The sequence below is a fragment of the Euprymna scolopes genome, chromosome 30, assembly GCF_053919585.1.
Source record: "Euprymna scolopes isolate OS-2025 chromosome 30, ASM5391958v1, whole genome shotgun sequence".
Classification (NCBI taxonomy): Eukaryota; Metazoa; Mollusca; class Cephalopoda; order Sepiida; family Sepiolidae; genus Euprymna; species Euprymna scolopes.
In genome coordinates this window covers 19,876,494-19,893,993 of record NC_136511.1, presented here as the reverse complement: position 1 = coordinate 19,893,993, position 17,500 = coordinate 19,876,494, and the positions used below count along the sequence as shown (strand labels likewise).

The 17,500-nt window shown below is 32.9% G+C and overlaps 1 protein-coding gene across 3 annotated transcripts in view; it reads right to left on the bottom strand.

Moving 5' to 3' along the window:
* The window catches only part of LOC145254690 (T-box transcription factor TBX20-like), a 132,726-nt gene that overhangs the window by 17,261 nt on the left and 97,965 nt on the right, over positions 1 to 17,500 (bottom strand). For all 3 annotated transcript variants that reach the window (XM_080113352.1, XM_080113350.1, XM_080113349.1), the window contains 3 exons: positions 16,262 to 16,526; positions 6,325 to 6,598; positions 2,425 to 2,592 (listed from right to left, as the gene is read on the bottom strand). In XM_080113352.1, coding sequence (XP_079969478.1) covers positions 2,425 to 2,592; positions 6,325 to 6,598; positions 16,262 to 16,526 — 707 coding nt within the window. The remainder of the gene's footprint in view (positions 1 to 2,424; positions 2,593 to 6,324; positions 6,599 to 16,261; positions 16,527 to 17,500) is intronic.

The window sequence follows — 17,500 nt, the reverse complement described above, 5'->3', positions numbered from 1 at the left end:
CTCACCGAAAATAAAACCATTCCAGACGATCTGCAAGTCTCAGCATAAATCCACGTTTGTATCAAACGAGGATAGAAAAGGAGTCAAAGAGGAAGGAGTCCGAGTCGAGTGATGGCGGCGCTCAAAAATCCAGAAAGTAAAAAATTCTGCCGAAATGTCGTCTTATTGCTCGTTCCCTGTTATGTTCCAACATCACAGTTCTCATTCTAATTGAGAAAAAAGAAGCAATGATTCCTTTACCTTTCCTGCTTTACCTTATACTAGTAAGGATACCCGGAGTTGCCCGGTGTCACTGATAAGAAAAAAGATGATATTGTGGCTTGCTTTAAATAATAATCTTTAATAATAATAAATATGCTTTAAATAAAAGCGAATATTTCATTATTTAAAATTATTGCAATTTTTTAAAACAATAAAAAAAGTTTTTTTTTTATTTTTTTGTTTAATTGTAATTTTTTGTAACAATCATTCTTTTTTTTAAACAATAATAATAATATTAGAGATGTACCCGGCGTTGCCCGGTATTAAACCTATCATTAAATTTCTTTAAAAAAAATAAAGTAAAAAAGAAAACGGAAAGAAAAAGTCATGTGCATTTTTTCTAAACAGTTAATTTATTGTAAGTAAAAGAAAATATTGGAGCTGAGATCGAAACTAAAAGATAGAGAGAGTGAGTCACGTCCGTTAACCATTAGACCAGCTTAACCCGTTCTTTAAAATGTGTTTCCAAACCTCGTGAAGCCATAGAGAAATATAAAATTCAGATGTCCCCACGCATTCATTTATAAAATTGACCCCTTAGCAACCCTTGTTTCTGGCTGAAAACCGCTTAAATTTTTTTCACATGTCTGAATACACTATATTCCAAATTTCAAGTATGTAGATAAAAATTCGTTAGGTATATAGGTTGAGAAGTGTTCTCTCTCACACAAACACACGATCTCACTTTTATCGATGCATAGATTTTTTTATTTTTTGTAATATTTCGAGATGAGCTTTCACGATTTGTGTATTCATTCTCCCCATCTCTACGGTGGTTGTTGTGTCACCACGTTTCGACCAATTTATACTCTGGCCTTCTTAAAGAAATTCCGGAACCGGGGCGCAGTGTATAGAGATATACAGTCTCTACGGTTCAAGATGAGCATTGTATGAGGATAGGGGTTTCAATCCTATTCAAGCAGGCCAGAGAATAAGTCGGTCAAATAGCATGCATGTATTCATATATATATATATATATATATATATATGTACATACATATATATATATACATATATGTATGTGTGTGTATGTCTGTGTATATATATATTCATAAATATATATTAATTTATATATATATATTCATATGTGTATATATATGCATATATGTATGTATATATATATATATGTATATTCATATATATATATATATTCATCTCTCTCTATATATATTCATAAATATATATTAATATATATATATATTCATATGTGTATATATATTCATATATATATATTCATATCTGTATATATATATTCATATATATATATGTATATATTCATATCTATATCTATATATCCATATATATATATTCATATATATATTCATATTTTTATATTCATACGCATATATATATTGATATATATATGAATATATATTCATATATATATTCATATATATATATATATATTCATATATATATTCATATATATATGTCCATATATATATCTTCATATATATATTCATATATATATTCATATATATATGTCCATATATATATATTCATATATATATTCATATATATATTCATATATATATTCATATATATATATATATTCATATATACATATTCATATATATTCATATATACATATATATATATATTCATATATACATATATATGTGTATATATATAAACATATATATTCATGTATATATGCATATGCATATACATATATATTCATATATATATACATATGCATATACATACATACATATATACATATATATGCATACATATATATACATATATATACATACATATATATACACACATATTCATATACATACATATATATATACATACATATATATACATACACACATATATGTATACATGCACATACACATACATATATACACACATATATACACATGTACACGCACATACATACACACACACGCACATATATATATATATATATATATATATATATATATATATATATTACTCTATGATATATTCACTTACGCAGATTTCTGTACTTATTATAAAGCCATTTTTTTATTGATTAATAACTTGTACCTAATATATAGCAGTAATTTCAACAGTGTTTAAAATATGACTTGGATGCCATTAGGTGGAATCGAAATATAAACATATAGCTCTGCAGCGTTGTTTTTTTATGTTACTTACGAAAACAATCTTCAAAGCAGATTTACTTACCAGTTGATTTTGGTACGCTGTCACCGCAATGAATACTGTTTCTGGAAAGATGAATGTTCGAAACTCCTCAGCATCCAAATTCGTAATCGATGTGGCTTCATTGAGATTGTCGCGTTTCTTGACGATGTGAATTCGTGGCTGGTATTTGTGCATGCTGTTTAAAATAATCTGTAAACGGAGAAGCATAAAAATAAGGGTAAATGTAGGAAACAACGGAGGGGAGGATAGATAGAAACGAACAAACTGAGGATGAGGTGTAAATAAATGAAAACAATGTGACTGATGAGATGATACAGTATGATGCAAGAATTTAGACACCACCATCGGAAAGTGGGATTGATCAGTCAGCGCCCCGAGGAGGAGCATTCTAACCCGCAGAAAGTACCGCGGCAATGTCGCCGGTATTCTTCTGTGAGGGCGCTCAAGGCGATTAGCAATAAACTAACTCCTCAAATAGAACGGCACAGAACTAAACTATCACTACAAAATCAACGGGGATCGGTAAACATACATCTAGGAAACCAATCGATACAACCATTTTATGCATATATATATATATATATATATATATATATATATATATATATATATATATATATATATATTGAGCATATAATTGATTTTTTTTATTTGTTAGCGATACTTATTGAATGTATTCAATTATTTATATAGAAGCGCATTTTTACCTAAATGCGAGTTGGGTATAATTTTCCCTTTAACCAGTTTTTCACCCAAAAATGGGGAGCGACATATGCATTATTTTTAAAATATAATTATCCATTGACACGTGTTTCGTTGTCTACGACTCATCAGCGTGGCTGAATTTAGCGACATTCGAAATCGGAACCCTGTGATAAGAAGCCTAAGCCTCTTCCATTGAGCTATCTCGCAGGACTACTATTTTATTCCATTTTTACGTAGATGACATTTGTTTGTTTTTGTTAGCGATACTTATTGAATGAATTCAATTATTTATATGGAGCGCATTTTTACCCAAATGCGAGTTGGGAATAATTTTCCATTTCACTAGTTTGATACCCCTAAATGGGGTGCGGCATATGTATCATTTTTAAAATATGTGTTGTTTGTCATTGGATGAAAGGATGCGAAGATGAAGATGCTGGAAGGATGTAAAACGGAGCAGGAAGGCAAGAATGTACACGGATGTCAAGGAGTTAAACGTCGTCTAATACGTGCTGAGACGAGGATGAAGATAGGATACTTAAAGGAAATCGAGCCCAGCTGGTGGGTTCGACCCGGCAGGGAAACGTGTCGGAATGGGGGCCGGGCAAACAGCTAATTCTTGTTTCGCTCTAAAGGCGTGGTATAAAAAAAATAAAAACGGCATTGCCGATCCCCTAGGGCCCGAGAGTCATACATCACCAGTAATATCCTCAGACGGCATTTCTGTAAGAGGAATACGAAAAGGGGCGCGTTTTATCTTCTACCAAAGATTTGGACCGATTCTGATATATGCTTTCTAATATTGTGAAAAAAGGAGAAAGTGTGTGTGCGTGTTGGGGGGGTGGGGTAAAAACTACGCTGATTTCTATTTGATGAGATGGCGGGGGATAGAGTTAAAGAGTAGAGATTTCATTAAAGTACTAAATGCCCCAGACTAGATCAAAGAACAGTAACATGGTCTATAAAACATATTAAAAAAAGAAAGAACCAAAAGAGAGGGAAGGGGTGAGTGAGATGCTGAATAAACAGGTGACAGAGTCTAAGGTGATTGTGCAACTCGGTTCGACCGGCAGTAATTGCAGTGCTCTATAATTTTTTTTTTTTTTTTTTTTACAAAGTGATCACCACTTATCAAGGCCCGGAAACCCCTCAGGGATAAGGATTATTGCAAGTACATTACGTTAGTGTGGAGATTTGATGAAGTGTTTACTTAAGGGGGCGGTTCATTAGGAATTTGTTAACATTGGACTTGAAGACATTCAAGTTGTAGTCCGGTGGGAAGCAGGCAGACGGAACAGAGTTCCACAGGCGTGCAGTTATGCAAAATTGTGAAGCACTAGTGTCTGCTGGTAAAAACAATAAATATTTTTTTTAAATATTACATACACACACTCAAACACACACACACAGACACACATATATATATATATATATATATATATATATATATATATATATATATATATATATATTTTAAAATATAATTATAATGGAGAATGCAAAATCGTGAAGCACTAGTGTCTGTTGGTAAAATTTTTTTTTTTTTAAATATTACATACACACACACACACACATATATATATATACATTATTTTTAAAATATAATTATCCACTGACACGTGTTTCGTCATCTACGACTCATCAGAGTGGCTGAATCTAGCGAGACTCGAAATCGGGACCCCATGATAAGAAGCCTAAACCTCTACCAGACGACGAAACACGTGTCAGTGGATAATTATATTTTAAAAATAATATATATGCCGCTCCCCTTTAAGGGGGTACCAGATTGGTCAATGGGAAAATTATTCCCAACAAGCATTTAGGTAAAAATGCACTTTCGTATAAATACTTGAATTCATTCAAGAAAGTAGCGCTAACAAAACAAATAAGTATAAACATCTATATATATATATATATATATATATATATATATATATATATATATATATATATATATATATATATATGCGCGTAATTCTTTCATCTCTCTCTGGTACACCCTGCTGTTCTGTTTCCGTTCTCCGATGCAAACAAACTCATCTATCATTTTAATGTCGTGGAGCAAAATCCGCTTATCGTTTAGTAATCGCTAATTTAGTTCGTCTTACAAATGATAGTGAAGTGTCGATCTCCTGCCTGTCCTGTTGGGCTTCACTACTGCTTATCGGGTGGGTCTCGTAATATATATAAACACAGAAACACAGAGCAGTCTTTTGGCTTGCATTAATATAGGAAACTATATTATAAGTAAGCTACCTGGAATGTCAAGGTCAGGCTAAAATGCATAGAATTTGTACTATCTTTTTCATATATCCACGTGGTGTTTAGTTTAGCTAGCTAAACAATTATACTGATTTTTTTGCCCAGTCTGATAATTAAAGTTTTCGTTAGGCAATGGCCGTGCTTCTCTTAGACAAACGCCTTTTCTATTGTTTTGTTTTCTATACGGCAACGCGTTTTTTAGCTTTGTGAATATGCTGAATTAGTAGTTTTGATTGTCTTAGCACATGTATGCATAGAGTACTATTTCTATTCACAATCTAGACGCTAAAAACTTGAATTAATAAACCGTGAAGAATAGAATATACGATAATTTGACAAATATATTTGACCTGTGAAAACACTGCCAAACTCCTCCGCCAATTTCTGGTGTAAACACTTGAAATTTTAGATGTAGGTTACATGGACGTGATTCAATTTTTTTTATATATACATATGCACATTAAGTTATAAACAGTACATAGGACCCGAGCGATGTCGGGCTGCATATATATATATATATATATATATATATATATATATATACACACACACACACAGGGTGCCCACAAAGTCTGGCTACATAATCTACAGGATGCTTCCACAAAGTCTGTCTACATAATGTAGCCAGACTTTGTGGACACACTATATATATATATATATATATATATATATATATATATATATATATATATACATATATACATATATATGCACACATGATAGAACTTGAATGCCTACAGGAGAGAACTTGAATGCCTACCAGACACTGTCTTCGAGTGTCTACGGACTCTCCATACAGAGGTTTGTATACAAAAGATAGGCGATATGAATAAACAAGAAGTAAAACGTAATTGTTAATTAGAAAGAGATAGATAGATAGATAGATAGATAGATAGATAGATAGATAGATAGAGAGCGAGAGATAAGGAGCTATGCTCGTTGAAATATACTAACGTGTCCATTTTTGTCCAAAAGATTGTTGGTCAGTTTTAACTTCTCGAATGACACTGTCTGTTTTTGTAGGTTGATTCCAGAATGGGGTCCGTCGGGGTGCATATACAATCGGGTGGGCAAGGGTGGATCGGCTTTACCAGCGACGAGCCACGATGATTTGTGATAGGCGTACCGGTACCTCTTGCTGTCGACGGGAACGATGTCCATCAAGACGAAATACCGAGTTTCTGGATCCGTGTTCCGGAAGGAGACGCGCAGTGTAGGAAACATGCGTCTACAAAGATAACAAACAAACAAACCAAGATAATAATAATAACAAATAAACAAGGATACTAAAGCTGACTTTATGCATACCCCTTTAATTATTTTTTTATAGAAATCGGCCCAAACAATGCATGAAGCCAATTGATAAAAAACACTGCTTCAAAGTTAATATCTAACCAATGATATCTGTTTCGTGAATAGATTTCGATTTAGAGACAAGCAATTATTCCTCCTTTGTCAGGAGCACTGCTTAATGACGTTTAATTTCTTTTAAAAATGAAGTTTAAAAAAAACATGGTAAGAAATTGAGATTTTTGCATGCAAATATTTTTTTCTAAACAGTTCACTTACTGTAAGTAAAAAAATTAATCGAGATCGAAACCGAAACTTAAAGACAGTGCATTTAAAAAAAAAAAAAGAAGATTTTTAAAAAGTGTTTTCAAACATACTTATTTCTAGTATAATGGATCCGTAATGTGAACCATTCACGCAATCGCATTCGTGAAACAGTTAACAAACAGTTAAAACTCCGACGACTCCCACGCACCAATTTTTTCAATTTTCACCTCTTAGAAGCCCGCCCCCCCCCCTCCGGATGAAAACTGATTCAGAAGTTTTTCATCTGCCTGAATACCCTATATACCAAATTGCAAATCTGTAGATAAAGAATTCGTTGAGTATATAGGTTGAGAAGTGCTCTCATACACACATTCTCACTTATGTAGATACTGTTTTGTTTTGTTTTTTCGTGTAACGTGTGAAAAAAGAGAGAAAGAAATAAGAAAATAAGGGAAAGGGATATGGGTAAGGAGAGAAGGAAAGAGAAACAGAAAAAAAGAGAGAATGAGAGAAAGAAAAATTAAAGACTGTATCCCAACTAAATATTATAGTAAGTCGGAATTGCTTGCCTATCTTTTATCACAATATCTTAATTAACTTCAAAATCCCACCACGAATTAACTTTATTGGACGTGATAATTACTCATCAGAGTCAATGTTCACCAGTATGCCAACTCCAGACGCCTCAACATTTTTCGATAAATCAACAACTTTTAAAAAGTATTTGACTATGCTGAACACGAATATCGCAGAGAAAATTAGCGCAGACAAATAGTTTCTGAGATATAAATGCATTTATTATGCATCGTAATTTCTAGTAGTGGTTCTTCTTTGATCTTGTTTAACGGAAAGATGCAAAAAAGATTCATCCCAATGAATCAACAAATCTCGGGTTGTCTTTTCAGCAATTGTATTTCGGATGTTTCCCCATTGAAAAACTGCCACGCTGGTCCTAGACTATCGCCATTTCTGATCTCATCTACTGAGAACCATGACGATCTGAAGATCATCTCTTCCCCTCTCTCGACTTTGACTGACTCTTGACTCTTGACTCTTGACGTATGCCTAATCGTTCGCTGTTTTTTTCCTCCTACTCGCCTATCATGCCCATTCCTCCCTCTGGACACAAACACGTGTACACACACAAAATCACAGAAAACTCTTCTTTATATAGTTTTTTTTAGGGATGAGTCGAAAGAAGAGAAGTAACCCCTTAATAAAACAAATAGAATTATTTTCTTCTTCTCTACAAAACCGTAAAAATAAAAAAATAAAAACTTTTATCGCGACGAAATCTACGCAATTTTTAGGGTAAAAAATGTTTTATATATATATATATATATATATATATATATATATATATATATATATATATATATATATATTGGATGTTATTTATCCGGGGCAACGCTGATCAAATATATGCTAAAATTGTTGCTGTTTGTATTTTGATTATTCGGATTACTGATTTCCTCTTCAGTATTATTCCTACAGCATTTCAGCCGATGTAACCTCCGATTTTATTCGGGTATATTGTCGCAAACTCAGGAATCTTTCGCTTAGAACTCGGGAATCAGGACTGAATTTGTGGCTGATGTTTTGCAGTTTAATCTTTAAGCTGGACATCTACACACATAAATACACAAAGAAACAAATGCCTTGTATACACAAAATCATGCACAAAATGTTATTCCAGAATGGACAAAACTGTGCTGTAAAGGCTAAACAACTTATTGCTGTCTTAACAGAGTATAAAACCGTCTTCAAAATCTAGGGGGCGATGACATTTTGCGAGTCTATCTCTGCTCTCCTTTCATTTTTACGCGACACTGATTAACTTTAGCCTCGAGTCGCCTTTGGGCCTGAATAAGTGATCACTACCCCCTCCTAGTAACAAAACATGCAATAAATAAATAGTTTATTTCAAATAGTACAGAACTTTATTCTTTCGTAATTTTAGTTCCTAGTTTTCAATACCTAATGCTCAGCTAATGAATCCAAGTATTGCTTTATAAAACTTCCAGCAGCCCGTTCCCGGTTTTCATGCACTATTTCTCTCCTCGGATATCTTCTTACGCCCTCGCATTCTTTGCGCTGTTGCCTCACAACCCGAGCCCAACAATTCCGTATCTCTCCGCCTATCTAATCTTCTTTTGGCGGCCATGTTTATGACCTTCCAGATTAAATGTCCAAGCACCTCGTCATTTCATCTGTTCATCTCCTCCGTTTCGCCTTTTATATCCGCCACTCATGGCGTCAGTTGGCAAATAAAAGGCACAATTTTTAGTGGCGGGTTCAGAAAAGGGAAGGAATACAAAAACGGATCGTCTTAAGAAACGTCCATTTTGCATTTAGAGATGAATATAGAATTTTCTTGCGCGTGACAGACAAACGAAAATGTTATTTTGAATTTAAACGTGACAGATTGACAAAAATGATACTTCAATGTTGAACTGATTATTTCGTGTCGTAATACAACATAGACGCATCTATGTAGCTTACTTGGCATGAATATATTTTTATGCTATTATAAGTATTAAGTACTGTTCCCATATTGAGTTTTGTTGAAGTAAATGCTGTCTCTCTCTCTCTCTCTCTCTCTCTCTCTCTCTCTCTCTCTCTCTCTCTCTTTATATATATATATATATTAACACCTTATGTTATACATGGATAACAATAAAGTTATATAGACACACACACATACATGTGTGTATGTTCGTGTGTGTGTGCTTCATTAAATAAAATAGATGTATATTATCTATTAATTCTATTTGGATCCTTTCCAACTTCCGAATCACTTCTGGCAGAAACTGGATGATGTAATTGTCATATACATCGTAAGTCCGAGTACTTTACAATCCTTCTGGATTCATCGTCATGAATAAATAAATCTAACTGGTTTTGATAATTTATATAATAATATAATCTATCTCTGGCGATGAATTCTTAAGGATTGGAGAGTACTCGGATTCACAATAAATATGGAAATTACATCAGCTCTTATTCGGACGTTACAATGGATCAAAAATAAAATTAATGGGCACAGAAAAGTCTATTGTATTTAGTGAAATATGCCTGAAAGAAAAAATGCTCCCTATATATATATATATATATATATATATATATATATATATATATATATATATATATATATATATATATATAAGAGTAGGTAGTAGTTTGCTTGAAGCATTGTTCGTAAATAAATATATATATATATTTTTAAGCCAAAAACAATGCGGAGGAAGACCGGAAAAGATAAAGTAAAAAAGAAAAACAAACAGATGTAGACGAGCATGGTTGAGTAGAGGAGTGTCTAATAAAGGTAAGACACTCCTTTACTCAACCATACTCGTCTACATTGTTTTTGGCTTTAAATATATATATATATGTGTGTGTGTGTGTGTGTGTGTGTGTGTTTTCCAATTTATAAGAGTTGTACGAAGCAAAACAAAAGGAGTTGTAGTGAATTCGAGAGAGCAAGTTGATGCATTAATTGCAGGTGATTAAATGACTTACTGACTACATAGTTTTCCAACAAGTGATAAAAAGTAAAAAATTAAGTAAGTTTATTTCTATTATATATATATTTTTTTATATTTTAAAGGCTAAAAACTTCCAAGGTATATATATGATATTTATACTTTGCGTGCTTTCTTTTATCCTAATCAACCCCCTCATTCTCCGGAGTGAAAAACGCTAAAAGTTGCCCTTTTCCTGTGGGGTTGATTTTTCACTTCGACATAATTATCGTCTGCTATCGATTACACATAAACTCAGAACGCCATAAAAGTTTAAATAGCTACCTACGATGATAAGATGTTGGTTGGATGGGTAGGGGGATCTTTGCTGTAGAAATAAAACTAATTGCTGGATCGGGTTACAAATCAACTTATTCTCTTAAATAGAAAGTATTGAAATACAGCGGACAGAATACGGCTCGCACTTGCGACCATAAAAACAACGAATGCTATCGAATTCACGTTTGAGACGGAAGGTTTTCTTCACACTCATAGAAACACAAATTCGAAAGAATTTTAGGACGATGTGACTTGAGATGCGTTTATTCATAGGATTTAAACAAATATCCTTATGTTCAATACATACATTGTTGCATTGTTATAACGACGGAATTGTGCATCCCGCACCTAAAAGATTCATCTCCTTATTGCAGATATTGACAGTGTGAGACTCTAAGAACACAACTGATGTCATAGATCTGCGTCAGAAGCAGATATGCGTCATTGAATTCCTGGCAAAAGTGCATTGAGAATGGTGGTGACCATGTGACAAACATAATATCTACAACACAGAAGGTCGCTCGTTTTAATGGTACCACTCGCGTCTTCGTAGCTCTTGAATTTTTTGTGTTTAAAAATAAGAAACTTTACCTTATATATATATATATATATATATATATATATATATATATATATATATACATATATATATATATATATTAGCGTGGGTGCCCGGCGTTGCCCGGGTATTTGGAGGTGTATGCTGAATAAAAAAAAAGCGGCCATTTTTTTTTACTTTGACCCTTATTATGACCCTTTAAAATTTATTGTTTTGGGCTCAAATCAAGTTATGAAGTTAGATGCATGTCCAAGGAACCTATATCTAAAATTTAAAGTGTGTAGACCCAAAATTGTCAGAGGAGTTTGGTAGAGTTCTCAAAGGTCTAATCGTTTAACTTTGACATCTTAATCACCAATTTTCTGGCCAAAGACTGATCACATAGATTTTTCCAAATCTCAGTACCCTGTATATAAAATTTCGAGTCTGTAGACTAAAAATTGACAGAGTTATTGCGTAGGGAAATGTACACAGACACACAGACACAAGCATTTTCAATTTCATAGAGATATAGATATATGCATCCATATGTAATTACATTAAGGTAAATGCTATTAGATTTGATCAGAAGGCTAAATGGACTACTCGGAAGACACATAAAAAAATGACTCGTTTAATTTAATAACATATTCCTGTCCCCCCCTCTCTCTCTCTCTCTATCTCTATCTCTCTCTCTCTCTCTCTCTCTATATATATATATATATATATATATATATATATATATATAGATAGATAGATAGATAGATAATTTCTATACAAAACAAAACTATAGAGGACGAAGTAAAATCAGCTGGACATTTGTTTGTGAGAAGCCCTGCCATTGGCTAACGAAATATTAACTCGTAGGAGTGAATAACAATTAAACTAATTGGTTAGCTGATTAAACTAGACAACACGTTGATATATATATATATATATATATATATATATATGTATATATACACATATATATATATATATATATATATATATATATATATATATATAGAGAGAGAGAGAGAGAGATAGATAGATAATTTCTATACAAAACAAAACTATAGAGGACGAAGTAAAATCAGCTGGACATTTGTTTGTGAGAAGCCCTGCCATTGGCTAACGAAATATTAACTCGTAGGAGTGAATAACAATTAAACTAATTGGTTAGCTTATTAAACTAGACAACACGTTGATATATATATATATATATATATTTATATATATATATATATATATATATACATATATATATATATATATATATATATATATATATGTATATATATAAAGGCGCCCAGTAAGACGAATACTAAATAATGTTTTCATCATGCTTATATGTATGTCTAGATCATCTGTTTATTCCTTTTTTAGTTTATCCATACATTTGAAAAAGGGCCAAAGACAATTTTTGAAGGCTAATCTTCTTTAAAACAGGCTAAATTCGCAATACCCTGGCTTTTAAAATGCCAACTTGACAGCTCTGGACAAAAATATAAAATTGACCACCCTTTAATGTAGACTCATTTTCGAATATCATTATATTAAGCGATGATCATTGTTATAATGACATGATAAAGGAGCTTATAGTAATTTCAACGTGCGGTTTTATCCGAGTTCTTGTTGTGAATGTCTAAGGGGAAGAACGCAAAGTTTTTCTTGACGTAATAAAATGTCTTTAGTGAAGACAGCAAAATATTACGTAAAATTGTAGCATTAAAAAAAAATAACCGGGCAAAATAGAAAATTGAATTATTAAAGATTATCTCTTACAACGTGGTTTTATTATTTGTATTGAACTATGTAGCACATTATTACTTTATGGCTATTTATTAGTTATTATAGATTATCTCATTTGGATCAATGCTATATTTAATTGACACTGTTTTAATAGAAATGTTAATAAACTCGAATGTTTTTAGCTATTCAGAAAAATGTCAACTTTATGAAAACATATTTGTTAATTAAATATATTTCTCATTCTGTGGAATGTCCGCGGATCTTGCTAGTTTACTAATATGTTACAATAAAAACACCAAAATAAACCAATATTTATCGCCTGTCCAAATTTATGTCCAGGCCACTAAACTGTGGCTTTTACCAAAATTCGTCCTAATAGCCAAACCGAAAAAAAAGTCTCTTTTTTTTCTTAATGTGCCTAGCGCGACGGAGAATTTCTATGAACAGTTTCTTTCCAAAATCTTACCACCTGCGAGACATATTAGCGTGGGAATTCTTCCCAACATACTAGAACGTGCACATCTCCAAACCTAATGTCAATAAATGTACATCATAAACATCGCATCAAATTCAGCCTACTACTAAACTGCAGTTTTAACCGAGGTCTTGTTGTGAATGTCTTAGAGGAAGAAAGCAACGTTCTTCTTGGCGTAATAAAATGGCTTTAATGGCGTGAAATTGAAAGGTTGTAATCTCATGACCTCGCGTCTTCGACGCGGGAATAAAAGCCGCGCGGTCAAAGCCGTTGCGATGCCCGTTAATAAACAGCTTCCGACAAGCGCCGAAACTTAACATTTTTAGTGGTCAATTAAAGAAAAGGCTTTTGCATATGTATCTTTTACATATATACATATACATATATATATATATATATATATATAGTAGAAATGGTAATTAATAAAAACTGAAGAAAGAGCTCAATACTGTTGTAGAGCAAATACGCGTTTTATCTTTATTACCGTATCTTTCTGTTAAGTTACATTATCGTTTCAGCTACCCGGCCGTTTTTTTTTTTTTTGCCGTCTGTAGCTTCCTCAGACTTTTGCAGAAATGTTCGTTGTTATGGGATGAAAGAGTGAAAGAGTGAACAGGGGATGGGTGCGAGAAGAGCGGGGAAAAAGAGAGGAAGGGAACAAACGTATATATATATATATATATATATATATATATATATATATATATATAGGGGGGGTAAGTTGCCATTTTACAGCCAGAATGTATCTAGGAGAGTGTGTATGGGAAGGGGATAATTTGTTAGTTTTTCTTGTTTTTTTTGTTTTTTTGTTTTTTTGTTTTTTTCTGAATTTTCCTGGGGCTCGTTGCTATTTCAACACCGGGCTGAAAGTGTTAAACGAACAGCAAATAAAAATAAATAAAACCACAGCTAAAGTTTGGTAAGAGGATAGAAAAGAACAAGATAAAGAAAAATAAGAATGAATCTATTTTAATCGATTTCGGAACAATTCATTTTTATAATTGGTTAAATCTGAATGCTTAGCAAAGAGCACCATTTCCTGCCTTGGCAGGGTACAAAACCACCTTCGAAATCTAGTGGACGATATCCTTTTCTCCCCGTACTGCCTCTTTGGCATTGAAGAGGCGTTGCAAGTCTGTCTCTACTTTATATCGTTATTTTCGTGAAAAGTGTTCGACTGAGCTTCAATCTTTGTCCTTTACCCTCTAAACTATTCACAATAAACACTCGTCTAACTACAACCACTGTAAACAAATTCCCTTACTCTCTGTCTGCGCCTACTAAAAAAAGAAAAATTATTGAGCAAAGTTTCTTGCCTAGAACTACTTGTCTGTAGAACACAATGCCGCGGGGCTGCTCCCCGGCTGACTATAACGTGGTCGTTATGAAGTTTAATGTAAACAATCTCTTATTTGGATTAAATGATCAAATTCTACCCATTTTCTTGCATTGCCAATCAGTACAGTGTTAACTTAGTGCCCATACGACAATCATTAATCATTTGTCCTTGAGTGGCCTTTGCGCCTTGATAAATTGTGACACCCTAATGTGTAAAATAATGTTAAAACAGAAATATCAGATAGTCAGTATTTTTTTTCAAACTGATAATGGTCCTCCATCAACACAAAAAGGGAGCGTGTTTTTTTTTTTATTTACATTACCGACTACCGAGAGAGTTCAATTCTAATTTATAAAGAACAATGTTTTTACGCTAACTAAATGCACGAACGTTGAACGAATGTTTTGATAGAAAAGAAATAGCACTTAGCAGGGTTAAAGTCATTCCTTACGTAATGAGTGAAAAAAAAAATTTTTTTTAATCTTTCTTTGTTGTATTTATTGTTCTAACTCTAATGTTTCATTTCCAAATACACATAAACATCAAGCGTTGTGTATATAAATGGCTAATTCTGTGCACAAACAAATAAACAAAAAACGCCGCTCACGTAGATCCTCCACCTCAAATGCTTAAATACGCTTATTATCTCGACCGAGTGTCGACTGTGGCCCAATAATCTATTCATTGAAAAAAAACGTTGAATACTGACTTGTTATCCTAAAACGAAAAAGTGTATGTTTGTTGCGTTTCGGCAGGTGCGAGAAAGAACCTTTTCAAAACGGAAGTATTCGGGGTAGTCTTCAATATTTCTGTCTAGAGAGATAAGAACTTCAACTCAATATTCCAATTTTCCCTCGGCCCTAAAAATCAAGAGATTAAATCATTCCTGTAATAATCTGGTCCCTGTTAACTGTAGTGCAATGTTGATTCTGTGCTGTTCTAGGAGGTCCACCCTCCCATTCTTTGCCTTCTCTCTTTTAAAAGAGGTTACAAATCGCCTGAGCCTGCTTTGTCGGGGAATGCCGACGGGGCTGCACAAACATTTTTGTAAGTTCAGAGTGCTCCTCCTCAGGGGCGCTAACTATACAGTCAAACTTTTCGACCCCTGTGTCTCATTAATCGCGATGGAAGAGAAATAAATACCAAACCTGAAATAAATACCTAACCTAATATATATATATATATATATATATATATATATATATATATATATATATATATATATATATATATATATATATATATAAGGTTTGGTATTTATTTCTCTTCCATATAAAATTTATATATATATATATATATATATATATATATATATATATATATATATATATATATATATATATATATATATTAGGTTTGGTATTTATTTCTCTTCCAAACCAAAACAAAGACAAAATGTGCGTTGCAAGGTGAGTGGGTGATGGTTTGCAAAATTGCCTAATGCTTACCTTCCGGATTTTGTAATTATCATTTCCGTTCCAAGATCGTGGAATTTATTCCACAATTCTTTCGTTTCCAAAATGCACGTGATGTTTGCCATTTCGATGCTGCCATTACTGCTGGGTAACGTGCTGCTAACTGGCGGGGTTTTCCGTTCCACCATTATCGGGCTTGAATTTCGACTGGTCCCGTTCGGGAGGGAGCAAATGTCAATCGGCCCCAGTTTACCTTCTGACGTGTCCATCGCCGATGGCGATTTTTCTGTGACATTTTCTGTTAAATAAATAAATAAATAAACATTATTAAATTGTTGTAGTAGTAGTAGTAGTAATAATAATAATAATAATAATAATAATAATAACAACAACAACAACAACAACAACAATAATAATAATAATAATAATCTATAAAAGTGATAATGTGTGTGAGGAGATGTCTCAACCTATATACTAAACGAATACTTGATCTACAGACTTGGAATTTGGTATATAGGGTATTCAGACACATGGAAATCTTTTTCGTTTCTTTTTATCCGGAAAAGAACAAGACTAAGGAGTCAAAAGAGAGAAATTGGTACGTGGGAAGCAACCGGATTTTTAGCTGTTTTTTTTTAACTAGTTCACGATTGCGCATGCGCGTTCGTGAAATATGATAACTTCCTTATGTTAATTACGAGTTAGTTTGAAAATCCTCTTTAAATATTATGTCGAGCTGGTGTAATGGTTATCGTCTTTGAGTCACTGTTTTTAGGTTTTGGTTTCGATCTCAGCCTGAGTATTTTTTTTTTTTTACTCACAAGAATTGAACTGTTAAAAAACATTATTCTTGCATGCACATGTTTCAGTGTATTTCCGTTTTTTACTACCAGATTACTCAGCAAATTTTTGGTCTAATCACTTGAAATATTAGATATAGATTACTTGGACATGTATCCAACTTTATCATTTGATTTGAGCCCACAACAATAAATGTTAAGGCGTCATAATTGGGGTCAAAGTTTTTAAAACATTGACCTCTGCTGTCTCTACCAAATTACTCAGCCAATTTTTAGTCTAAACATTTGAAATTTTAGATAAAATGTATTCAGACATAGAGCCAGCCTTTTAATCGGGTTTTGGCTGAAAATTTGGCTTCCAACGGGTCAAAGTTCAAAAGAATCTTTGATCTACAGCCTTGAAATTTGATATATAGGGTATTCAGACACGTGGAAAACTTTTTAATCGGTTTTCATCCAGAAAAAAAAGAGC